The sequence below is a fragment of the Passer domesticus genome, chromosome 8, assembly GCF_036417665.1.
Source record: "Passer domesticus isolate bPasDom1 chromosome 8, bPasDom1.hap1, whole genome shotgun sequence".
Lineage (NCBI taxonomy): Eukaryota > Metazoa > Chordata > Aves > Passeriformes > Passeridae > Passer > Passer domesticus.
Genome location: NC_087481.1, coordinates 52,668,439 through 52,694,291, shown reverse-complemented (window position 1 = coordinate 52,694,291; position 25,853 = coordinate 52,668,439). Strand labels below are relative to the sequence as shown.

The window sequence follows — 25,853 nt, the reverse complement described above, 5'->3', positions numbered from 1 at the left end:
GAAAGCAGTTTTGGGGTAGGAATGGGTAGGGCAGTTGCAACTGTAGCATCTGGAAGCTGCTCACTGCACGTCCTTCCTGGACGTGCCCCCTTTGAAGGGATTAGCAGCAGCCAGCTCCAGGCAGTCCCCTGGCTATCAGCTGGCATGTCCCTGACACACTGCCGACAGTAAAATAAGTTGATTATTGCCACAGCCACAGAGACCTGACATTTTGGAAGAGTCTCAAACTGGTCACTCAGGCTGTCCATACAGCCTGACACGCTGGTAGCCAACAAGGACTGTCACAGGACACACAGAAACACAGCCCAAGGCATTGCAGCTGGAATACCCAACGATTGTGTGCTTCACAAATTGTGTTTTACGAAACAATAAATGGTGTTTACTTCCCCTGGTTATAAAAGAGGATCCGAGGATTCCTCGGTCGTTCCAAAAATGTAAAACAGGATCAGCAGTAAAAGATGTTGAAGCAGCAGCGTTTCCCTGAGAAGCAGCCAACTTAGAAGTGGAATATGGATTAGTGTCATCAGGAGCAGCAGCAAGAGCCGCACAGGCAGTCTGATGGGGCACTTTCTTCACTCATCATTCTGAGGCTCTACAGCTGAGCCACTCAGAAAATCACAGCTGAAAAAATTTTGTCCAGAACTATCAAGCAGATTTGCACCTTCTCTACACTCTGAATTTTACAGGTTACTGAATAAAGATGAATGAATATCTTATGTAGCAGGTGGAATTTCGATCTCCTGAAAAGAAAAAAATAGCTCCACTACCATAAACAGCAATGGCATGAACTAGAGTTTGATGTGCCATACAGGGTTTTTGCAGAAGTCTGTAATCTCTTGTCGGATGAAAAAAATAAAAGCTCTTTTCAAACAATTCAGTCAATCTCATCTTTATTTATTTTTTTATTTGTAAAAAATGTAAGTGGGATGTCTCTAACATTGTGATATAACAAGGAAACACAATGAATTTTCTCCTTTAACATGCCATTCTGAGATTATTTAAATATTTTTATTAAATATAAACAGAAAATATGCTAGAAATCAGTCTTCCACACTGATTCAGTAATAGCATTAATTTCAGTCTCTAACTGGCTGCAGTCAACAAGCCTTCAGAGAGCTTGTGAATCTCTTCTCTTAGTGAAACTGGTCATCAAGATCAAAAACTATAAAGGCATTGATTACTGAATGATGGATGTCTGTCTGGAAGACCAACCAATATTTGTACTGGGAGTTTTTGAAGTGGCAAAATATATCTATGCTCCAAAGGCTCAATAATGTAGTTTGTTTTTTTTTCAATTTTAAAACATTTGGAGGTACCATAGGGCAAATTTAGATCACCTGACAAGGTTCCATTTAAAAACAGTATTCTACAAGTCTGGGTTTACTTTCTAAGATGTCTCAAGGCAGGCACCTGAAATTGCAAGTACCAGAATACTTTAGAAAACATAAGCTTCTATTTCCAAAGCACTGAAAGTTATTATTCTTACTGACATCCAGACATGAAAAAGCCTTATTTATTCACCACACATACTCAGAACCACATGACTTTCTTTGCCCTTGTCTGGATTGAGTTGGATTTTCACTTATTTCAGTCACTTAAGTTTGCTCCTCTTTAACTTTTTTGTTTTCTTATTCACATTCTAAAGAAGATGAAGAATTCAAAATAATAAGTTTTCCAGTATGAAGATCTATAGTATTTACCACTATAAATTTAGCTTTAAATGACCTTCATGCTACCTACAGGCTTGGTAATTCTTTGTTATGCAAAGACTCCTTGTCTTGACCTTGAAAACTTTCATCTCTTCTTCTGCTCAGGTAAAATACCTCTGGCCATGAAGAGCCCTGCTCTGTAAGATGGAAAAGTAAGGATAGAGTATGAAATTCCTCCTTGGTCACAGACTGTCCATCCCATGGTGTAACATAATCCCATGGCTTTTACTACCTGGCACATCCTGGGAGCAGGTGAAAAATATGACAATTCCTAATTTTAATACTAAAGAACAACTCTACCCAGAGAATGCATTTACCCCTACGTGTTATTTCTGTGCGCCATCAGGAAACAAGGAAAACTTCATCTTCATCTTACAGATTGAGGGAGCAGGACCAAGTGACCTACCAAACCCGTGGGTGATATCAGCCTCACAAGCAGGAGCTCAAAACTTCCAAATCAGGCCAGAAACCTCCTGAAACTGTGATCATAGGGCCCTTGAAAATAGTCAAATGGACCACAGTCATAATAACAATGCATTTAAATTAGACAGTTTCTTATAATTACAAGTTTAATCTGAATTCTGTGTGTGTAATAAAATTTAGAACTACCTCAAATATGTTTCTCACAGCAGATTTCCATTTTTAGTTTCTTGACATTGTGTAGATGCCAGGAAAGGGTTACTGTGATCCCTAGGTCTTTTAATATGCCCTAAAGATAAGTGAATCAAGATGAAAAAATCCAAGAACCATAGGCAACCTCATAATCCATACTGTATGTGCTGTTCATTTCCTAACGAGTGTTCTATATGAGAGAAATTATCTATATTATATGTATACTATAGCAGAACAGATCTATTTTCCATCTGCTACATTTCCCCCCCTCTGTTGGCATAATCAAAAGATGGCCACTTGTCCTCAAAGAGAAAAATACAGTAAACATCTAAATTTATATCATTTATTCCATGTTTTTCAGAAAAATACACAAAAAATCAGCATAATTATTGTAGATTCTTAGAAACTAGTTAGGCCTTAACAGTTAGCTACCTCATTTTATTCTAAAATTCAACAAACTCTGAGAAAATCTCTTTTTTTATACAATCTTTTGGATATGTCATTTGCCATTTATATTTGATGGCCTTAAGGAAAAAAAAAGTTACAAAAAGGTATTAATGCAAGTAGATAATAAAGCTGCATTCTATAAATCTATAGCAGCTTACAGTAATCATTAAAGCATGCAAAACTCTTTCATCTATTCAAAAATATGCAGTGCACAGAATGCCTGCTAAGGTGCATGACAAGTCAGAGTTAAATATATATTAATAAATGAATTAGCTTCATAAATAATAGCCATAATGACATTTTAGGAGACAATAAGTCTGAGGATTGTCAGAAAATGGTTGATGTATGAGCTTCACGTCTCAGTGATTCTTCAAAATGAATAGGCTTTGCGAGATAGTTCAGACCCACGACCAGCCTATTTCCTTGAATAATTTACTTGTTGTCAATTTGTACAGCCACATTACACATGCAAATTGTGCTGCCTGTGCAAACACCACTTGGAGATGATAAAAACAAATTTACGAAGGCTATAGAGGAAGGATTTATTTCACTTTCTCGCCCAGGTCAAGCAATACATGTATCTGACGATTGTGTGTACCCAATTTTGTTGTAATTATATCAGCAAATTATTCTTTATAATCTTATTATTTTTAGCAGTCTCCTTGTGCTTGGGATAATTAGCTTTCTTCACTCAGTGTAAAAACAATTCAACTTGCCAGCTAGGCAGGGCACAGCTCCATTATCTGTTTTGGGTTTAAATTTATTCCCTATATTCTTGGACACTTTGTGTAAATTAAAAATTTCATAGTCCCTAATACTGTACACGCTGTTCATTCAGTGATGAATTAAGGTCCCTAAACCTCTACGTTTGCTATTAGATATCTCACCCACTTTATATGTTAATCTGTGCTAATGAATTCCACAACCCCTAGCCACAGCGAGATGACTAAAATTATTACCACTTACAGAGATATGCCTTTTTCATTTAAAGTTCAATTCAAATTGCTCCCATAAACAGTCTGCCACACAAAGATACCTCCTTTAAAGAAGAGTTACTTACCTGTAAGTAGAGTTCTCTGAAGGTAGCACTATCTGTGGATACACATTCCCAGCCACGTGACCCCTGGTTTGTGGCAGGGGGGAGTGGATCCATCCCTTGATAGTTAAGACTTTTTCCTCAAGGCACTTCATTACCTCTGCAGCTCCTGTGCCTCGAGGGTTGTTTATATCACAGCCTGTCAACACAACCACCCCTCACTTTTGGAAGGCTCTGGACCAGGATGGAGAGCAGAGAGGCTCCTTGGAGTGGTGGCCATTGTGTTGAGGGAACATCTACACGGCAGCTCTGTACTGAGCAAGTCTCAGGTGTGTGTCCTCCTCCCTCTCAGGATTGCTACCTATGAGCCAGAACAGCAAATCCAGTGAAACAAAAACACAGAAGGCCGTGAAAATACTGGCACAGAATCACACGTGTAGCACAAGAGTCACCCAAGTGTCAGCTTGTTCATGGTGCAGCTTCTTGTACTTCACAGAAAGCCTGGCTACACAACCAAAATTCTACTGCTCTCAAAAGGAAAATAATTTAAATATTAAACTCTACTGCTCTTAAAAGGAAAATAATTTAAATATTATAGTTTTCTCAATAAAGGAGAAGAGCAATACCCTCTGTTGAGCGATTGTGTTTCAAACCAGTAGAGGGCATTGGCATACACAGAGACTAAATAGGTTCCTTACAGGAGCTTGAAAAATCAGCTGTTATTTATAAAAATGAAACAATAGCACACTTCAAATACAGTACAAAGTAACAAAAATAGCCCTTCAAAGTTAAATCAACATAAAAATAAATTGATTTAGATTCTTATAAGACTTTCCAATTATATAGACCTTTATTGCAGTACAAATACAAAACTAATTAATTTTATCTAATATCCTTGAAAAGTAGTTAAAATAGTGTTGTTTGTTTCACAAACTAAACCAAGGAGAGGTTAAGTACCATGCCCTAGCTCCGTATCTGAGTGCCACATGAGCTGTAAGACTCCCTATTGTACTTCTAAACAACATCCATTAATACTCAAAGCAAAATTCTTTGAGAGGTTAAGAAAACTGCTTTCTGACTCTTTTTGTGTAAAAAACTCAGGTGCTACTCCATTTGCTGGTATGGCAGAAGGGTTTTTCTCTTCTACTCCAGAGAAATGCATCCAAGATCCCAACCCAGCATAAAGATTTTGTATTCATTACAACAAAATTGGGATTGATATATGTGGATCAATGAAATTTGTCAAATAATAGGTGAAAAACCTCACATTGTAATGAATTGCATGACTTCAGGTTCCATAAAACATATCCTGCACTCAAAATAACAAATGCAACAGCAGAGGGGTCAGGTGAGAAAACACAACAGTCCCCACACCCCAAGGGAAGCCCAAAGGGATGAATAAATGCTGTGGCACAACAGAAGTGAACTTCACACCCTCACTGCCTGCCCCTGCTGGGATCCAGTTCAGCCAGGTTCAGTTTGGTTTGGGTACATCTCCAAGTTCACTGATACTTTTGCCTTCTGAAAAAACTTATTCCAGAGAATCCAGATCATTAGCACCTTGAAGCCCTTGCACTTTTTTGTCAGACCTAGACTGCAAGATTAATTTGTGTAATTGTTATTTGTTCCTTGGCTTGACCCTCTGAAATCCAGTGCAGCCCTGGCCAGACTCTGTTGATGCCCTGGAGTCCAAATGGGCTCAAAACCTTCACAGCAGACAAGGGTGATGAGAACTGTTCCATCTGTGAGGCACTGAAGTTGAAAATACCTTGTTTATTCCTCACAGGAATTCTGTGCCAAGAATGGGAACTGAGCACAGATCTTCCAACTTCAATCTGGAATTTTGAACAGGTCTTACTTCCTCCTTGAATACCCACTGTGTGTTAGTGCTTTAGAAATGCCTTTTTTAAAGAGTAGAGAAAGCAGCTTGTTCATGGCCTGCTGATGTTTAAAACCACAGACATTTCTTTCTGATTCTATAGTCAGAATTTTCATCAAAATGCAAACCTCGGAGGAACAAGGGCATTGTAAATGGTGCCATGAAATATTCTCATTAAAGCTCAGGGCTTGATGCTACAATAATCTTCTCTATTATAGATGTACTCCTCTAAAATAAGAAAATTTAGAAACATCTGGGCAGACTTTCTTAGATCTTATATAGCAGAGTATGTGGGAAAAAAGCCATCTGTAAACCTTTTAACTGACTTTAAAACTCCATTTGACTATAATTATTTCAGAGGATTGATAAAAAGTATATTTTAAGTTAGCATCAAATTAAAAGTTTAGAAAACTCAGAGGCTATTTTATTGTCTTTACATCTCTCTTTAAAATCATACTAATTTTCCTTTCCAACACTACTTTATTGTATTAAAATATAACCATGCTAGAAAAATTTCTCATTAAGTTAGCAAAAATGAATACAAGGTAGATAGTATACTAACACAATGACTGTAATCTGCTAATACAATAAGGCCTTCCTATTATGTTTAAAGAAGAATCCAGTTCTTGATCATTTTGACACAGTTTGAAAACACAGTTTCAAAAGGATAGAATGTGGAATATTTCACTTCTTAAGAAAAAGTTTCTTATGTCCTCATTTAGTGCTAAAAACCAGATAGCAATTTAAAATTTATGTTGGAGTAGATTTCATTTCTACACTAGGAAATTGTGTATATTTTGTGGAAATAAGTATGTGCAGGAGTATTTGTGATTAGCTAAACATGTTTTCAAACCTATATCCAAGGACCTAGTTCAGGCCTTCAGTGTGTTCCATAGCTGGGCTGAAAATGTGAATTGCACTGTGAGAACCTGCCATGGGCACCTGGCACACACACAGCCAGCAGCTTTTCTGGGATCTGACAGCTCTCCCCACTTCTGTCACGGGTACTCATTAAGAGAGTTTCAAAAAGAACCCAAAATACATCTGAAAAAGTGCACTATGAGAACTGGGACTCATGGTAGTGTCTGTAAATATCCCACAGCAGGTAGAGATAAAGATGGATAAAGAGAAAATTGCCTAGAATCTGACAAATCATAGAGATCCTGGAAGATTCGAATTACTCTTGTTGTGACATTTAATTGCAGTAGTCCTTCCTTCTAAAGTTCAAGTCATTTTTAATAACAGTATCAGAAATAGCTAAGCTGTAATTACTGTGGTGTGCCAGTTTGATGTTCCACAGGAATCTCAAAGGCATGACTCGTTTCATTCATGAGAGTCATTGTTTGGCAAGTCTCCAGGACAGGAATTCAAGTCAGAAAGGAAATTAGATCAGTTGACCAAAAGGAAATAAATCAGATTATTTGAATATTTGCTCAATGGGGAACAGAAAATTGCCATCAGAAAAATTCAACATTGAATCAAGTGTTGACCACAATAGTAGGGACATCAGGGCTGGTCACAAAGTTGTGCTGCCTTCTATTTTCTTCTGCAGAAAAAAAGACTTTACACATTATTTCAACACAATAACCCAGCAGTAAGTTGCAAATTCTGATAAATAGCCAGCAAACTCTTTTGTAGTTTCATCAAGCACTTACTTTGTGAATACAAATACTTCTGGACTGATGAAAGTCCAGCAGGAACTCTTGCCACCATTTTTCCTACGGAAGAACCTGTGAGAAGTGAGAATTTTTTTGTGGCAGGACTGGAGATTGCTCTGAAAATGTGGTTTTTAAAATGACAATTACATTTAATTTGTAATTATAAAATGCAGCTAATGTGGATATTTGAGTACTTCATTTGTGTGCACCACCAGCGCCATTCTTGCTACAAACTGGTTGTAGATAAAAAGGAGCACAATGTTTGGATACAAATTGTGTAATGAAATTAAATTTGCCTTCTGAAAATGTATCCCTGCCAAACATATAACTTTACAGGTCATAAAGATGTCACACACCTTTTAATGTTCAAATTAAATTGGGTCACATTAAGAAAATATCATGCAGCCTAATGGTCTAACAACTTGCTAGAACAAATGGCAATGAATATCCAGTATCAATACAGTTATTAATTACCAGTTATCTGTGTACCAAATACAACCAATTATTCAATGTAAATAAAATAACTCTCTTAAAAATTGATTTCCCAGATGAGAGGAAAATCTAGTTAGCAAGCTGAGTGTGAAATTTACATGTAGTTCATGAAAAAGTGATTACTTACGGAATTAATTGATTTTAGAAATGAATCTGAGGATGTAAAATTATGGTATAAAAGGAAAACAATCTGAAGATCTGATTTATGTCCATGAGAAAGGCATTTGGATTTTCCTTCCATGCTCAGCCAATCCCAGAAGCTGGGATCAACCAAGAAATCCCTACCATCATTGCCATGTTCCCAATTATCCACCTTAATAACCCTTGCCCTTTTCTCATTCTCCTCTTGTTTGTCCACAGCTGGGTTGTGTTGTAGTTTTGGATCAGCAACTCCTTTCTCAAAAGCCTCATTATCATATTCAGATACAGTTTTCAACCTGTCACTCAAAAGTACATCTTCTCACAAATTATTTGGAAGATGGGAAGCCTCCTGTCTTTCAGACACATATCAGCGCTGGTGATGTCAGCCTTGCTCCTTCATCTTTTCCTTGTGCCTCCCTTCCCGTTGCTCCTTCCATGCAAGATGTTCTTGCTGAATCACATTCAGGCTGCTCCTGAATACCTGTGGCGTCTGCCTCACCTAGGAAAGATTAAAGGACAAAGTGTAACAGAATCTTAGAGATAAACAAGTCCTTTGCCCTGCACAGAGTTTGCATTTTGGTGGTTTTCTTTTTACCACTTTAGTCCAAGGGACTACCGGGAACTTTGGAAGGACTTTTCAATTCTTGAAGAGCATGACCCTTGTGTCCCAGCACAAACATTTTGGTGTGGCTTAACTACAAGGCTTACTGTTGGAAGAGATGCCATATTCCCTTATGGCAGCAAGAATTGCTGTACAACTTGATGCTTGTCTTTCTTCTGAAAGAAGCTCCAGTCTGATGAGGAGCAGCTGAGGGAGTTGGGGGGGTTTAGTCTGAGAAAAAGAGGCTCGGGGGGGACATTATCGCTCTCTGAGACTGCCTGACAGGAGGCTGGAGCCACACTGGCATCGGGCTCTGATAACAGGGAATAATTGATAAGGTGAGAGGAAATGGCCTTCTGTTGCATCACTGAGGAGTAAGGTGGATATTAGGAGTAATTTTTTCACTGAAAGGGTGACTAAACATTGGAATGGCCTGCCCAGGGAGGTGATGGAGCCACCGGCCCTGGAGGAGACTCCAGGAAAAGACTGCATGTAGCACCCGGTGTCATGGTCTGCTGGACACAGTGGCGTTGGGTCGTTAAGTTGGACTCGGTGATCTCGGAGGCCTTTTCCAGCCTAAACGATTCCGAGACTCTGACAAGCCCTCGGTGGCACACGCTGTCCCCTCACGGCGCTGTCCCCTCACGGCGCTGTCCCCTCACGGCGCTGTCCCCTCACGGCGCTGTCCCCTCACGGCGCTGTCCCCTCACGGCGCTGTCCCCTCACGGCGCTGTCCCCTCACGGCGCTGTCCCCTCACGGCGCTGTCCCCTCACGGCGCTGTCCCCTCACAGCGCCGCCCGCCATGGCGGCCCCGCCCCGGGACACCCGGGCCCCGCCCCGCCCCGCTGCCATGGCGACCGCCGCGCCCGCGGATTGGCTGCGCCGCCCCGCCCAATGGGCGCGCGGGGTGTTCCGGCGGTGCCAAGATGGCGGCCAGGTAAACACGGCCGCGGGCGGCTCTGAGGGGCTGCGGGGCCGCGGCAGCGCCGTGCGGGCTCCGGGGCGGCCAGAGCCCGCTGCCTTCCCCTGGGCCGCGCTTCTCTTCGCCTCCCCGCCTCCCCCTCTTTTCCCCGGCTCTTCCGTGCCGCGGCCCGGCGGCGAGGGGAGGTGGCGGTGCTGTCCCGGGAAGTTCCCGTGGAGGCACGGGAGGTGTTTGCTGCGGTGTCGCCCCTAAACTGAAAGTAGCTGTAAGCAAACGCATAGGGGTTCTTTAAAGTCCATAGGGACTTTAATGGACAAGGAGGGGGGGAAAAAAGAGTAGTCTCAGCCGCTGTAATCGCCTTGTCTTCTTCTTTCTGAAATAGTAAGTATTAGCACCTTTATAATGTGCTTGTCTAAAACATGTAATGATATTTATGTAGGAAAAGCAAAAATCTTTCTAATGACATATTTTGCCGTTTCTGTTTCTCTCTTCTGCAGGTTGTTTTTGTGTTGGGATGGGTAACCTGGTGTCTTTGCAGTGACTTGAAATAGTTTGGTCTTTATATAAACTGGAAGATGTGGAGCGGGCTGTTACCTCCAGGACTGAATGAAAGTGATGTTGATCTAAGTTCTGATGATGGAGACGAATCACCTGATTCCTGTTTAAAGCAAGATGCAAAAGAAGATGCTGAAAGAGTTCAGGGGACTGGACAGGAAAGCATTGCCAGCAGTGAACCTCTTGTACCCGTGGCAGATGAAGAAAGTGAATCTCAAACGTGCCCTCCTGGAGTTTCTGTAAATATCTGGAATGTATGTATCGTTACAGGTCCCCAAATGAGCATAATGCAGTGTGTTCATATGCCTGGTTTTTAGATTAAAATAATTCACTGCTGAATAGTCAATGTATAGATCTGAACTTGAATTAAATGTGATCTGAGTATACAGACCTTAGATTGTTTAAGGCAAGGTGAACAGGAATTTAGGGAGTCATTAGATGGTAGTTTGCTGGTGATTGAAAGTACAGCAAGGAGTTGTCATAACTCTAGAGTTGTATAAATCTTGTGTTTTCAGTGGTTTGTGGGCTCTGAGCTGCTTGGTAGCTGCTTTCTGCATTGGTGAGGATTTACAGCTCAGTGTTTCATGCCTGGGCAGGGGAGGTGTGCCCTGCTGTTTGCTGTAGGGATTAACTGCAGGCATTCAGACTCAAGAGTTCCTTACAACCTGTTTTTGCAGTTGCATTTTAAGACTGGACAAAACAAAAACCCTTAACAAAACAATGTGTTTTAGGCTTTGGATTCAAAATAAGAACTGGCAACAAATAGTTGCATTATTTCACCCCTCAATCCTTGCAGGTGGCCTGCTGTGCAAGGACCATGCTGTCACTAATTTGTGGGTTACAAACTACCAATAAAAATACATGGTGTAGCTCAGGAGTGCACAACAAGCAGAAGCGTGTTCTGTGTCACATCCCATGGGATAGCTGCCAGATCTGAACAGTCCTGGGATGCAGGGAGGGCAGAAAGTCAGAGAGAGGTGATGGAAGGTTAGCAGCAATTCCAGTTTAACCCCATCAGAGTCCCATGGTCTCGAGCTGTAGATTGGGATGTAATAGATAACACAAGGCACTGTGGGTAATTACACATTTCTCTATGTGATTTCTTAAAAATGGGGGGAAAATTAAAAATGCTCACTCGGTTTTTCATCATCTTGTAGAAATTTGTGGAGCTTCAGAGGAAACACCAAGAAATGAAAATGCAAGTGAAAGAGGAAAACAGATGCAGGAAAAGAAAGCGCCGCCGAAAAGGTGGATTTTTTAATGATTAACAACATTTATTTTTTCAAATTGAATTAGTATCAATGCATGCTGTTTTGTGGGGTTGGTGTCTTTGGGTTTTGAGGTTTTCTTTCTTGTGTTGTTTTTTTTTTTTTTTTAATGAAGAATTGTGTTATAGCTGTTGTCTAGGATTTTATTTTTCTGCTTGTATGCATCACTTGTGAGGTTGCAGACAGATTGCTACATAGAATGCAAGTAATATATTTGTCCTCTTCTTAAAAAGCAGTTAGAACTTACTCAGTTAATACTGATTTATAATGGTTAAGTGTATTTCAGTAGTTCTACAAAACTTACTTTTGAACATTCTGGTTAAAACTTCACAGATATTGCAGGAGTTTCTTACAGCTGAGTGGTTTAAATCCACATGATCATTGGGTAAAAAATGCCTGTGTGTTGATCTTTCAAAGGCAATGTGACCAATTGGAGCTCTGTTAACTTCATTGGATGCTGTGGGGTATCACTGTGTAACGTTGGATTTTTTTTTCTTTCTTTTTCCCCTTAGCAAAACAGAGAAAGACCGATGGAGTGGCTAAAAGGTATAACCAGGTCAATGGGGTTACCTGAGGTCAGTTGGTAGCAGGCAAAACTTAAAATAAGCCTGACCACACTCACAGCCAAAGCCTAGCTCTGAGCATTGTGTAAAGTATCTTTTAAATTTGCTCAGTGTCTCTGTTGGGCAGGCTGAATTTGTACTGGTGATTGCTTGATTTTAAAAATCAACACAAATGTATCATTTAATGTAACTTTTAATAAACTTAAAGTTCTTCCTACTTCCTTCGTACAAGCTCCTGTTCAGCCTGCTCCTTCCCTTCCATTTCCTCCTTGGCAGTGTTAGATCTGTGGTTAGACTTGATCTTAAAGAACTTTTTCAACCTAAATGGTTCTATGATTCTATCACCTTGCTTTCAAGATTGTGAAATTACACTTACACAAAGGGGGAGCAATAATTAATTTCACTTCATTTAAAAACTGAATGGGGAAAAGACCATGTCTTCCAAATGGAAGAGTTTATTGTAGCTTTGAAAAGGGTATTGCAAGTTGTGGAGGGGGAAGTGTTATAGTAATGACTTGTTTGTTTGTTTGTTTTTAGTAGTCAGCAGTTGGAAAATGAAGACAAATGGAAAGAACTCACACAGTACTTTGGAATCAATGATAGATTTGAATCACCTGTGGACAGCAGGGCTCCTCAAAAGGTGACTGTTATTACAAGGCAGTGTCAGCTTGTGTTTGGCTGTAAAAGAGCTTGTCCTTAACTGAGACAGGAAACTGAGGCTATGTGAGAGTAAAGGATACAGTCACTCTGAGGAAGGATGATTTTTTGAGCTTTTTAAATGAATGTCCTTGAATGGTTGCTGTGCTTTCCTTTAAGACAGTATCCAGGGTTGTTTCCTGTGTGGTTTTGTTTTTCCTGTTGTGAGAGACAGAACACTTCATATGCATTGTTTGACTTTTCCTTTTGTTTTGCTTCATTGTGTTTTAACTTTAAAATGTGTCACATAAATTTTTCAGTTGACACCAGTGGCTACAGGAATTAAAGGTGCAAACCTAGCATGCTTTTTGACTAGATTCATAACACATTTTGTTCATAAATATTACTGTGTAACCAGTCATATCTGAAATAATTAGCACACAATGGATGAGTTAAGACTCTCACTACATTGTGAGTTTCTGGTAGTGCTGTTGGCTCTGTAATATTTCTTACAAAGTTCTCTGTGAGTTCTCTTACATGAAATGTTGTGTTAGCTTCCTTTATGCTAATTTTTGTATTTTTCATTTTCTTAAAGTGAGTTTCTACTTGCAGGTCATGAAGATTTGTTTGCTTCTTACTTTTGGTTGCTATTTAGTTGTCATTGAAGTGGTCAGGATAGATCTGGAATGAGGCCCGGAGTGTTAAAATGCAGATGATTTCATTGTAATTTCAGGGATATTATCACTAGTGGAAGATATGTCTTGCTATTTTCAGAAAAGGCATCTTAACAGAATTTGCCATCACTGCAACATCCAACTGTGCTTTTTTTTTATCTACCACCTGAAATAACTCAAGTGCAGTGTTTGCAGATCACTGTTTCTCAAGAATTCCATTAGCTTTTTCCTTTTTATCTCTTAAAAAGTGTATGTTATGGAACTGTCAAATGTGTTTTCTTTAGTTCACTAATATTTAAAACCAGTGAGGCTGTAAATGATCTTTTGTTATGAGAGTGAGGTTTTTTTGTGAAATTCTGAAGTCAGTGCTACCCTTCTGTACTCCGTCAGAAATTTGCAACTGTAATTTCCAGGAGACAGTTACTTTTTATTATTATGTTATTTGTAAGTGTTGCCATTAAACAAGTTTTGTTTCCCTCTGAAAAGAAGAAAACAACCTTTAAATCCTGAATCTTTTTCATTATTTTCCATAGGACTGCTAGAATTTTTAATTTATTAGCACAGTGGAGTGGCTTTGTGCCAGAACTCTGGTTTTTGGGTAAAGATAAGATCTTAGAACTGTAACGATACAGTGGTAATTGCCATTCTTCATGTTACCTGACACATATATTTCACATTTTGTTTAGAAAGCTCCAGGGATGGAAGAGATAAGCCAGATCTTCAGATGAAATTTTATTGTGACAGGCATAAACTAGCCCGTGTAATTTTTTTAACCTATAGTATTATCCTGCACATAAGGTGGAACTAATGCAATGATTTGTGCTCAGGCGGCCTCTCAGTGAATTCTTAATTATACTGTCCATTACAATACACAGACAGAGTGATTTGTGGCACACAGAAATTACAGGTTTATGCAGTGTCTTAAAGAATTTTATGAAATATTTTTAGAAAGGAGGTACTCCCTTTAAATATGTTCTTTTTCTTCTGAAGGCATTTACCTTTTTTTTTTCCCTAGTCTGGCCTTGAGCTGAGCATAGAGAAGTGTGTGGCTGAAGGTGACATTGCCAAGGCTGAGGAGCTGAGTGACAGATTAGCCATTCGTGAGGTAAGTGGCTGTTAACAAAAGCTCTGAGGGGTCATTGAGTTTTGCACATCTGGACTGAAAGTGACATGAGTAGAACAGCATTGAAGGTTGTTTGCAGCATCTTTCCCTTTCCTGAGCAGATTCCTGTCAGTGATTTCAGAACTTTGCTGCTGATCTAGCAATGCTTGGACAGCTGTAGCTGTGTTCAAGCATTGAAAATACATCCATCAACTGTCCCAAGTAACTTGGCTTTAGAGCCTTGCTGCTCACTCCACAACTCAGAGCAGTTGGTATCTGGTCATTTGTGTTGAGTTTTTGATTCTTTTCCATGTTGCAAGCCAAGAGGACAGGAGTAGGATGTTCCCTTCCTGTCAGCTCCCTGTGCCTCATAACTTTTTTTGCATTACCTTGCCCATAAGCTTGGGAAGCCTGAATACAGGCAGAGATTTAGCAAGCCTGGAGCAAATAAGGACATAGAAACCCCAAGCTGTGTGCCAGTACTTGTTTTCCTGTGTATTTATATGGTGAGGATTGATGGCTGGAAGAATTCTGAAGAGTGGGAGTAGATGGTTGTCTCTCTGTACTACTGCTGTAGCCTTAGAATTGTGAGGGATATTTTTTTCTTCTTGTCATAGTTGTTCAGTGTATAGATACATATCTATAACCAAGTGCAAAGTAACACAATTTTTTCAAGATATTGTCTTGTTAGTTGGTGTAGCTGAGTAATTTCATGAAAGCTGTGCTCTCTTTGCCACAAAAGTGGGAGAAAAAAAATCTGTATGTACAGGTCTTAGATTCCTCACCAGTTTTAAGTATTCACTATCAGATACCTCTGGTAACTTCACCCAACAAATTGTCCAATTTGTGCACATAGGGTAGGTGGAGGCAGCTGAAGTAAAAATGGCTAAAGCCCACAAAGGCTGTTTTCCCCACTGCTAGTTGTGCATAGGAGAGAAAATGCAGAGGAAAAGGTAGGTTAGGATAATAAGATATTTTACCAGTTTTGAAGCCAGGTAAGAAAAATAAAAGTACTATTTCAGTGAGTGGAAAAGTGATCTTTTTAAAGTCATCTGAGTAGTATGATTTAAACTATAAATATTCTAGATTTATACAAAAAATAATTATATAATTTTTGCTTTCATTGCTTTATCTTGCATATTCTTCCATCTTCACAGAGGTAATGGGAATTTTCTGTCCACTGTATATGCTTGCAAAATTCAAAGGTATTAGAAAAGGATTAGGAAAGCAAAGACAAATTTTAGCTGCTTCTCATTTCATACAAATATTTTAAATGTTTCTTAAATACAGTGTTTTAAACTAAGCTTTAATGTAAAATTGCAGATTTAAATCTGTTTAATGCAATGTATTACAATATTGTGATGGCTTTAAAAACAGACTGCTTTTGAAGTAGGAAATACAGTTCTTAAGGTTCTCTGAGGTTAGGTAAAAGTAACTGTTCCTCAGTGAGTGTTCTTACAAAATCATTAAACTCCTCCATTTAGTCACTCAGGGCAGTTTCTAATGACTAGACTCTTATCTGCCTTGTCACCAGTGATCACAAAACTTCAGTCTGCAAAGATAACAGCTATTGACAGTGGTAGGAATGTGTCCTGATGTTCCCTTTAAGTCTGACCAGCTTCTGACTGTTTTATTACCTTTCATGTGTACAACATGAAAAACGCTTGCTGTTCTCCTTCACAAATGTCATTATCCCATCTTCTCTAAAGTGCTTGGAGTATTATAATCAATAAAACATACTGAGGTTCTAGTGCAAATTGTTTGACTATAAAAACAAATTAATGTAAGAAGTTTTAAGGTTTTGTAATATTTATGATAAACTGTTATCTGATTTTGGTAGCCATGGGATTATACAGCATCTAGCATATCCCAGGTGCTGCAGCAGTGTATTATTATTTGTGGAACATTAGCTCCAAATTGTTGACTTTCAAATATTAGCATGTTGTAATTCTGAAAACAAAATGCTTGAAACATTATTAGTATTCACAGCCTTAACTTGGTTTTGGTTAAGTGGGTTTATCTGAACAAATAATATGTTGAAAGAAGGAAAACTCAAATGACTGGCTTGATCTCTCATGAGGAGTTCTGTCGAGGCAGAATCCATGTGAATTCACTGGGGTTCTCTGCTCTTGTAGAGATGTGCTGCATTGCTCACTGCAAGGTTCATTTTTCTTTGTGATTTTCAGAAGCTTTTTTTTTTAATGGATCTTTTAAAATACTTTTTTTTCCTAAGGAAATTCTTCTAACAGTGACTGTTTCAGTGAACAGCTATAAAAAGAGGATTTGATTATGGAAGAGGCTGATTGAACAGTCATTGTTTTGTACACAAGTACACTTAATAAAATATTGCTTTCATGTTGTATTCATTCAGTTGCTACTTTTCTTCTCTTAGCAGTTTACAGAAATGTCGATTTTAATATACAATGCCTCAAAGTAGTGAGTTAATTTTAAATTATGTGGCTATTTGTATCCCTCTAACTTCCAAAGAGCAACACAGCTCTGTGAGCAAGTCAGGCATGGAACTGCACTGTGGCTGTATTGAAGTACACCACTTCTGAAGTCTGGACTAATAAGTGGATGAATTATTGTTCTTTTATTGCAACTTCATCTCTTTATGTATAGTTTTCATTTTTCTTGAGCAGTGTCACAGGGCTGGGGACAGAGAGTGTGTGAGAACCAGCTGTCTGGTGTTTGGGGTGCAGCCCCCCTTGCAGCCATGTGAGAAATGTTCAGTGGGTAGGTGTTCTTTTTGAAATCAGGTGTATGGGGTTTTAATCGGCACCATTTTCTTTTGCAAGAAGCAGTGACTGGAACCTGCTGATAAAGCTTTTGCTTTGAGGCACAGATCCCAGAGTTCTTACAGCCGTTTCCTGCCTTAATAAGTGAAACTAATTTTTGATGTATAACATTTATAAGCCTGTGAAACTGATAGGGCAGCTTCAGTATTTAGAAAAATGAAGCCAAAAATAAACAGATGATGAGTATAGACGGTAGAAACATGTCCTAAAAAGCAAAGGAATGTCAAAATGATGCTGTCAATATCCTGTCATTGTGACACAGTGAGAAAAGGTTTTCTAAAATCAGATTCATTTAAAATCACTGATGACTTAGGCAATATGCATAATCTAGCAGCTGTCAGTGCATCATGAAATTTTGCATTCTAAAATCCTAAATGCTTTAAGGTTTTGGGTCTTCAGGTTTCCAAGTGGTACTTGTTGCAGTTTCTTTAAGGAAAATGCTACTGCACTGCATTAAATGAGGCTTTGTGCATTATTTGTTTCTTTTCTTTGCTTTGACAAATACACACAAATGCTGATTTTAAAACAAAGCTTTTCAGTCCAGGAGCATTCAGGGGTTTGGAGTGAGAATTAGAACTTGAGCACCTCCTGGATGAGGCTGTATTTACTGGTGACTGCATGGGTAGCTTCATAGGTAGCTTTTGAGACTGGCTGGTGTGTTCCCCCTTTTTGTTGGCAGTTGCATTTCTATTATAAAAATGAACTGTATATATTACACTGCTGAATATTTTGTCTAATCTCTGGACAAACCTCACTGCCAAGTGTTACCCCTTGTCTCCTGCTGTCAGTCATCAGGGTAGCAGATCTCTGCCTGTGGCATCCTTGGCCATCCCCACAGCACATTCTCTTGTGGGATGTTCTGTGTCCCTGAGAGGTCTAGTGATCCTGAAGTTCTTGATTTCAATATTTTATACATAAGTGAAGTTTTTCCTGAAAAAAATATGGGCATCTCTGCTTTGTGCTACTGAGAATAATTTAGGCCTTCAATAACTCTGCTCCTTCAGCTTCTGGCTGGTGCACCTCAGTGCTGTGATGCAATTACAGTGTCCAAGATCAGCACTGCTTTGATAAATGTATTGAGCAGCAAAATGTTGCAGGTGGGTCATACTCCTTAATTTGCTCTAGAGCTTCAAGCTCTACTACTGCCTTATTTCTTTAATACCTGCAGTACAGTACTATTAGTATTAAAAAAACGAGCCATTCATTGCAGTGTGCATGGTACAATGTGCACAGTTAGTGTTTATTGTTGTGATCCAGTTGCTGTCTTTGTTATCACGTTCCAGGGCTTCCAGCATGAGCAGAGTCCTTCATGTTTTATAGTTGTGCTTTTCAGATGTAGCCTGGCTTACCTAAAGCTGTTTGAACATTGCATTTAAGGATGACTTATTTAACTTGAGAGATGCCAATAGAAATGTTCATGTAGGAGTTACCCAAAAAAAGCTGAGCCTTTTAGAATGAAAGTTATTAAGAGAATAAAGTTCATTTGAACACGTATCTGGGCTGAAATGACAAGTTTTTTTGGTGATGCCTTAGGGTAGGATAGCTGAGATCTAATAGGAACAGATACTTGGGATATGGAGCTGGGAACAGACACTTGGAATTATGTCAACTTCTTAATGCTTTGTAAAAATTTTTCTGGAATTCTGTCTTGAGATGTAATTAAATTGTTCCTACTGTGTTGGTGGGAATCCACCTAGTTTTTTTAAAATAATAAATGTTGATAAATTGGAGCACTATGACTGTGCATAGCTGGATGTGTTCATCCCTTTGAGTAAGGATGGTATGTGCAGATATCTGCTAATTTCATTCTGCTATTAATTTTTACAAGTATCACTCCAGATTGCAACTAATTTTTTTCATAGGTACACCAAAAAATCTTAAAAGATTCCCCACCACCACTTACATATATTTTTTCCCCCTAGAGAAAGTGGGTTTTTTTCTGTAGTGTTTTTGTACTCACATCGTGGTTTGGTTGTGTTCTGCAAAATGCAGAATACAGATTTCTTATGGCTCTAATACTGTAAGAACTGATCTGACTAAAGCCCAAACTTTGCACTTATTGGTGGGGATTTTTTTGTGAATTGCCTGGCAGGCAGGTGCCACATTGTCTAAGAACACGTTAGCCTGAGGACTGTAACTTGAAGACAATTAAATAATCTTGACCATATTAGACTTACCTGTCAAAAGTAACTCTTAAAATATTTTGTAATTTAGTGTGCTAAACTGCTGTAGCACTTGTCAGTCTCTAAATACCCCAGACTTTCTGACAGCACTTCCTAAGCACCTGGCTTAGTGTCTTCTGGCATTTTGGGGAAAGACTTAAAAAGCTGCAATTTATGGGGACACTGGTATTTAATCCAACTTAAACGAAAGATCTATATTGTAATTGATGAAATTAATTGGCTATTCACTGGAATATCATCCTCATGTTACAGCAAGATCAGTCCTGTTGTTGTCTTTAAAATTTGATGCATCAGTTTTGACCATTTTCTCATGATCAAATTAGTATCTCCTGTCTGCCAGTAACCTCTAGTCATATAAATTAAAAAGGGAAGTACACAAGGTAGTTTGTTGGTTATAACTGCTGAGAACCATTCTGGTTTCCATGTGAGAATCTGGGTAGGAAATGGTTGGTTGTGATGACATTACTGTCAGAGATGGACTGGGCTTAGTACTTGGTGCTATTCTATTGGTAAAATAAAATTTCTAAGTTTTGCGCAGTGTTCAGAATTTCTCACAGTGTTTTTAGGTACTGGAAGTGGTGCAATTTTATGTGGAGTGTAACCAAGCACAAATTAACTTGGAACTCTTGTTGTAGAAGAACTGTCCCCCCCACCCCCCCTCCAAAAAAAAGGAAAAAAAAAAAAAAAAAAAAAAAAAGAGGTTTTTTATCTGTGAAGGATTTCCTTTCTTACCTTAGCAAAGGTGCTTCCAAATACTCCTCTTTATTGAGGTGGTTTTCTTTTAACCTTTGGAACATGGCAGGGTTATCACCTAGAATTACATTCTTATGCTCCCTTAATTATGTATATCTTTTCCTTAACAAACCTTAAAAAAAGATTTCAGATGTTACAAGTCTAATTAAAGAGACAGACAAAGCACAGTTTATACTGTAGATTTTTTCTGCAGTTCAATTAATCAGCATGTTTTCTCTTTTAATTAAAACCATTTTAGTAAATTAAAGCCCACAGCAAAACACATATATAATTTGTTTGTAATTAGCTCTTAATTGGTGGTAGTTGAAGCTTAGCACCCTTGGTTTCTTTCTTCATGATTGCCATTTTATTAGCAGCCAGTCATTAATTAATCTTTTTTTCTAATTAGCTTATAAAACTGTTGATGGCACATTATTGTAAATGTGATTTTAAGTTCAAAGCTTGTTAATAAGCTTTCTTACTTAGAAGAACAGAGATAAAGAAATTGCTGAAAACAGTACTACAGTTCTTTTTTTAAAACTGCCTTTGTTATAAGGGGGCTCTGTAAAGCATCTAACAGCTTATGGTTAATTTTTTAATGCTGTGTTTTCTCGTGAATGGAGGAAGTTACTTGCATTTAAATGTTTAAGTCTAGGAAAGAGCTTTATATGAGAGCAGTTTTCTGTCCTTGCTCCATTACTGTGTCATCCAAATATAATGTGGTCTTGTAATACACAGCATAAAAATACAACAAAGGTATTACAAAGTATTTTAAAGGGGAAGTTGAGCACATCATTGAAAGGGGACAATTTTCACTGCAAAATCCACTCGGTATTCTTGTTTGCTTTATATATTTTATATACGTCAGCAATGGATAACATTCCATAACATAAAAGGAGAAAATCATTGCTAGAGGCAAGCCTGAAATAACTAGATTCATATTTGATGAGAAACTGTAACACTGTATTAAAAGGCTGTTTGGCTTCTCTGCTATGATCATAGGATATTTCAGGACCTGTTTGAATATAGATGTTTTGTTGGAGCTTTTGTAGGTTTAATATTTTGTATTTTATACCTCAGTATTTCTGGAGCAGTTCTTGATTCCGTTGTGTCGTACTTGTATCATTCAGCGTTTACATTTTACAGTCCTGTCTTAAAGACAAATCTTTGCTTTGTGATATTTTATGTTAAATGTCCTGATTTGCAAGGAAGTTTTCTGGAAGTTACAGTAGATTCTGTTGCAACTTAATAAAAATGTTTACTCTTCTGCCTGAACTTTACATTCTATTTCAACTTCAGCCATTTCTTTGCTTGTTTTAAAAGTGTTTTACGATGCTGTGCAAGAAACACTAGAAAGGGATAGCTGACAAGGAAAAAATTAAAAATTGGATAAAAAGTAAATGAATAATGTCATATTACTAAAAAGATGAGAGGCTAATTTGTGCCGACTTTTTGCTAATTTTGTTCAAGCCTCAAAATGAGGAGCTGTCACCCGTTCTGTGTAGCACTGATGACAGTGCCAATGATCCATGAAATAAGCTGCCGCTGGCTTTGTTCTGATAAGAATGAACAAATCTGCACAATGTACGGCTCCCAGAATCTCATTTTCATACTTGCATGCAGGCTAAAAGAAATAAGCTGTTTGCAGGCTTGATTAATCAGACATTTGAGGGTTTTTTGTCTCTTTGATCTCTTTCGTCTCCTAGGTAACTTGCTTGACATTAATGTTGAGCTTGAGTAAAGACAATCAGGAATTGTAGACCAAACTGATATAAAAATTAAAGACCTTAACACTTTAAGTACTCCAGTAATGGTTCCGCTTTACTTCAGAAAACATCTGTTTTCATTTAATTAAAGAACAAAAGAGAATGGCATAAATATTTTTCATAGAGACCTGTTATTCCATAAAAAGTTAAAGTATGATAATTGGTATTTTTAAATAAATGCCTCGAAAGTGTTGAAAAAGAGGCAAAGCTTCAGATATTTGTTACAAGGTAACAATTTCAGATGAGTAGGAAATTTTCATTTATGCCACATTAAACATCTAGAGTAAGATATTTGACATGATTATTGGTCAACTTCAAAATAGAAAGGGCTTTGCCCTGTCAAAACTAAGTTGTTTTTCAAGTTTGTCTCAAAATACAAATATATATAGTGTTACAAGGATGAACCATTATATCAGCTTTACTACCCAGTATGATTTACACACTTTAAACCTGTAAAATTGAAAGGAATTTGAAAAAAAAATGTCGCAGTGCGTTTGCTTGAGGTTATGCAGACGCTTTTACAAATCTTCCAAGTGGCTGTAAAGATGAATGCCTCAAGGGTCTAGCCAGGGCCCTGCTTTTCCAACCAGCTAAAGCCCTTATCTTAAATCCAAGCAAAGTACCATTAATCTTTTTGAAAGACCTTTTATGGCTTTTAATATATCCCAAATTAGAACATTTTACACCCTTGGTTCCTGAAATATGGTGATAAAAAGCCTTTAGAGCTTAATTTTCCTTACTGCGTGCTCTGACCAATTTGCAGTTCTTTGTGATAATGTTTAGACACCTTAATTAAAATGCAGCAAAATATTGGATGTTCTATATGGAAAATGCTGATACTTTGACTACACAAGAAATTGTTGTATATATTTTTATTCATGCTTTCTTACTTCTTTTAAGATTGTATTTTATTGAGTTATCTGATGACCTGAAATGTTAGTATGGGGTTGTTTTGTTTTTTTTTTTAAATGTAAAATCCATTGACCAAGCTTTTATGGATTTCTTGTGGGGGGGAGCAGGGAGTGAAGATGTATGTCTGGGTTTGGGTGGGAGCAGAAGACATTTAATCTGACTAAAATGTTTGTGTATGTTTATATGCAACATTTGTTTTCATATCTTGAAAATTTGACTCTGTGTAGCCTAGAAATTATAACAATGCTGCAATATGTTTCTGCATTTACTTCCACATACACTGCAGAGGATCTTATTATTCCATTTTTTCTGTACTTTACAAAGATGGAAGAACTCATTTTGTCTTCCAAAAATGCAGATAAAAAGATTTTTCTGCAGCACTTGTTTAGAGCTCCCTTGTGTATATTTGTATGTGTATAAGTGCTCAATAGGCCACTAGAATATATTTTAAGGAGATTCTGTTCTTCATCACACAGTAAAAGTTAATTTTCAAGTGTGTTAGGAGGTAAAATGCCTCTAATAAAGGCATGGTTCTGCTGACTGACTTCAGCCATCAGATTGTTCTATTGTTTAAACTAATAATTACTCCTGTTTCAATTTAAAAGTAAACATTTTTTTGACTGTTTTAGGTGAGTTTTCTTAAGCATTTTTATACTGCAATTATATTAAGGTTAATAGCAGCCCTTAAATATTAAGTGACAATGCAAATAAAAGAATGTTATGTTTTAGTCTTTGACCTGAAATTTAGCAGTTCAGATGTTGGCATTGAATTACAGTTAATAAAAAACGTTAATGCTCAGGGGAAAATTACGGTGATAATATAAAAGTTCTGAAGTAGCTGGTCACAATATTTTGTGCATGAAGATGATTCCAAAGGTACATGTTTAGGACCTTATAACACATGGAAATAGTGGATGGGAGAGTTGTTCAGTTTTTCCTTTAAATGTTGTTTAAGAAAATATCTATTTTCCTTTCAAACTGTTACACTCAGCTCCTAACTGCTTGTGTTGCCAGCATTTAGAGCCTCAAACAAAGCACAAGCTGAGTTGTGCTTGCTGCCTTTCCCTAAAGGCTGCTTTCTCCATTCTTGAACCCTGAGAGGACCATAACCTAGAAGAGCTTGTAGTGATGGATTTGGGTTGGTTTTTTTTTTTCTTTGTTTTTTTTGCTTTGCTAAAAAAATGATCACCTACCTATTGTGTGTTTGATGGGATAGTTGTGGAAAATATGTCAGTGCATCTACACCCACAGATGTGTTCTTGAGTTCTCTCTCATCTTACCTGGATAAAGCATTTCTCAGAGTGAATATTTGCATAGATGCTGCAGATTATTTAAGTGTATTACCATTAATAGTGGAACTTCAGCCAAGGTGTTAGAGTATTCTTCCCCTTGGGTCTCCTCTTCTTTGATGCTCCCGTGACATTTTGGGGGACACTTAGAATATCCAGTTTGCTGGATATAACTGTTTGCTAATTTCAAGAGGTTTGGGTGTGGATTGAAAGAAAATCTGTTTGTCCACATCAGTTTGTAGCAGTCTGGGGTAAATGAATTGCATGCTTGTCTTGGAGAATAGCAGTAACTTCTGAGAATGAATTCTTTCATAACTCATCGTGTCAAGTCAAGGCAACAGCCACAAAGTGTAACTACAAGTTATGAATGCTGATTAAGGGAAATAAACTGGTCATAGTTCACTGTATCTTCTCCCATCTTTTTTACTTTACTCTTCCCTGCCTTTCCCTCCTGTGTTTGACATTCACTAAAGTGAACTTAATTCTCACAGTTTGCATCAGTTTATGGAAGTGGTATTCACCTACCTGGTGAAAATCACATCCTTGCAGTCTAAAAGCTTGTAATGTGGAGACAGACACTAAGGACACTGCATCGTTTATTTTTGGACAGACTGATTAACACATGTCTAGTGGTTTTAGTGAAGAATTTGTAATGGTAGCAGCTTTTCCTGTATAAAAATGTCTTTTTGGGTATTTTTGACACTGGTAAGACCTGATTCTATTGTGTTGGGGTAGCTAAAGTCACAGACTGGTCCTTATAATGGAAACTGTGTATTTGGATACGTCTGTCTGTATGAAACAAACAAAAGGATCCAGTGAGCTGTTGCCCTTTGCTTTTGGTTTTGAAAATGAAGGATTTGGTGAAAAGGATCCTACATCTTTGTATTTCCCTCAAGAGACATTCTTGTTTATCCAGTCCTACAGTGCATCATCAGCCTAATATTTGAAAGATGCTTTAGTATGTATTGACTTTTGAGGAACAATATCAGACCAAGTAATTTGTGAGGCTTAAATTTCATATGAGCCATTTGCATCTAATCAGTTTTCCTTTGTTCCTTTTCATGTCTTAGCTTGGTGTGAAAATTGCCAAAGCTGCCGCTTGCCGCAACTTTGTAAAAGCCAAGCAAGAAGCAGAGGCTGCCCAAGAAGCTCAAAAGAAAAAGAAGCTTGCTTGGGGGTAAGTCATTTGAGTATGGAATTAAACATTTGTGGTTTCATTGGCACTAAATGTGTACAATACAATTTCAGTTAAATGTTTTTTTTAGTTGAAATAGGCTTGTGCTAATCTTATTTGTTTAGTTTAACCTTGTTGGGTTTTGGTGGGCTTTTTTTAGGAGTGTATCAGACTTAAGTACAGAGGTTTTATCCGAAATAAAGTGGAGGTTGTGTGGCTATACTTGTCTTCATGTCTTTTTTACGGTATTAAAAATAAGTTGTTTTTGTTTTGTTAAGAATAACATGGTTAAATACCTAAAACACGTACTGTCATCATTCCTAATGTGGGTTTTGTGCTCTCTTTCAGATTTGAAGCCAAGAAAAGATGGGAAACAAAAAGCAACATGGGATACATGTAGTCCATCCTGTTTTCCTCAGGAGTCAAATACCTGTTGTTACTTGAAGAATTTTTGTGGGCACCTTATTAAATCTAAACATAAAACTCTTCAAAACACAACACATCAAATGCCTAGTATTTATCTTAATGTTTTTAAACTGCACTGTCTTGTTTTGTCACTCCCTTATAAATAATACAGCAAAAATACTATCTGTTAAATTTTCCTCCTAGAAATGAAAGATAATGCATTTCAGGATGAATTTGAAGTCTGGTAGAGAATTTTCTGAAGTCAAAATAAAATCCTTGGTCCAGATGTGTTTTGTGC

At 37.9% G+C, this 25,853-nt stretch overlaps 1 protein-coding gene and 1 long non-coding RNA gene across 6 annotated transcripts; one reads left to right on the top strand and one right to left on the bottom strand.

Annotated features, from left to right (window-relative positions):
* Positions 1-873: 873 nt before the first annotated feature.
* On the bottom strand, positions 874-9,243 carry LOC135306860 (uncharacterized). Of its 3 annotated transcripts, none has more exons than XR_010367610.1 (3): positions 2,319-9,243; positions 2,116-2,204; positions 874-1,846 (listed from the first exon to the last, which is right to left on the bottom strand). It is a non-coding gene; the product is annotated as an uncharacterized LOC135306860 (long non-coding RNA). The 3 variants fall into 3 exon arrangements; XR_010367611.1 differs by having other exon boundaries at positions 874-2,204; positions 2,319-2,418; positions 3,829-9,243; XR_010367609.1 differs by having other exon boundaries at positions 874-2,204.
* Positions 9,244-9,444: 201 nt separating this feature from the next.
* FAM204A (family with sequence similarity 204 member A) lies at positions 9,445-25,841 on the top strand. Of its 3 annotated transcripts, none has more exons than XM_064431439.1 (8): positions 9,445-9,513; positions 9,996-10,307; positions 11,211-11,301; positions 11,834-11,867; positions 12,422-12,524; positions 14,210-14,299; positions 25,047-25,153; positions 25,499-25,841. In XM_064431439.1, exons 2-8 carry the CDS (start codon positions 10,074-10,076, stop codon positions 25,548-25,550), a joined length of 711 nt encoding a protein of 236 aa, XP_064287509.1. In that variant the 5' UTR covers positions 9,445-9,513; positions 9,996-10,073; the 3' UTR covers positions 25,551-25,841. The 3 variants fall into 3 exon arrangements, with proteins under 3 accessions (XP_064287509.1, XP_064287510.1, XP_064287508.1); XM_064431440.1 differs by lacking the exon at positions 9,445-9,513 and adding an exon at positions 9,520-9,879 and having other exon boundaries at positions 12,425-12,524; XM_064431438.1 differs by lacking the exon at positions 9,445-9,513 and adding an exon at positions 9,520-9,879.
* The last annotated feature ends 12 nt before the right edge of the window (positions 25,842-25,853 follow it).

Excerpts from the sequence above, each read along its gene's own strand:
- FAM204A (XM_064431439.1), top strand. The coding sequence starts at position 10,074 with ATGTGGAGCGGGCTGTTACCTCCAGGACTGAATGAAAGTGATGTTGAT. Across the intron at positions 11,868-12,421 it reads ACCGATGGAGTGGCTAAAAG|TAGTCAGCAGTTGGAAAATG; the intron begins GTATAACCAGGT and ends GTTTGTTTTTAG. Across the intron at positions 25,154-25,498 it reads AAAAAGAAGCTTGCTTGGGG|ATTTGAAGCCAAGAAAAGAT; the intron begins GTAAGTCATTTG and ends GCTCTCTTTCAG.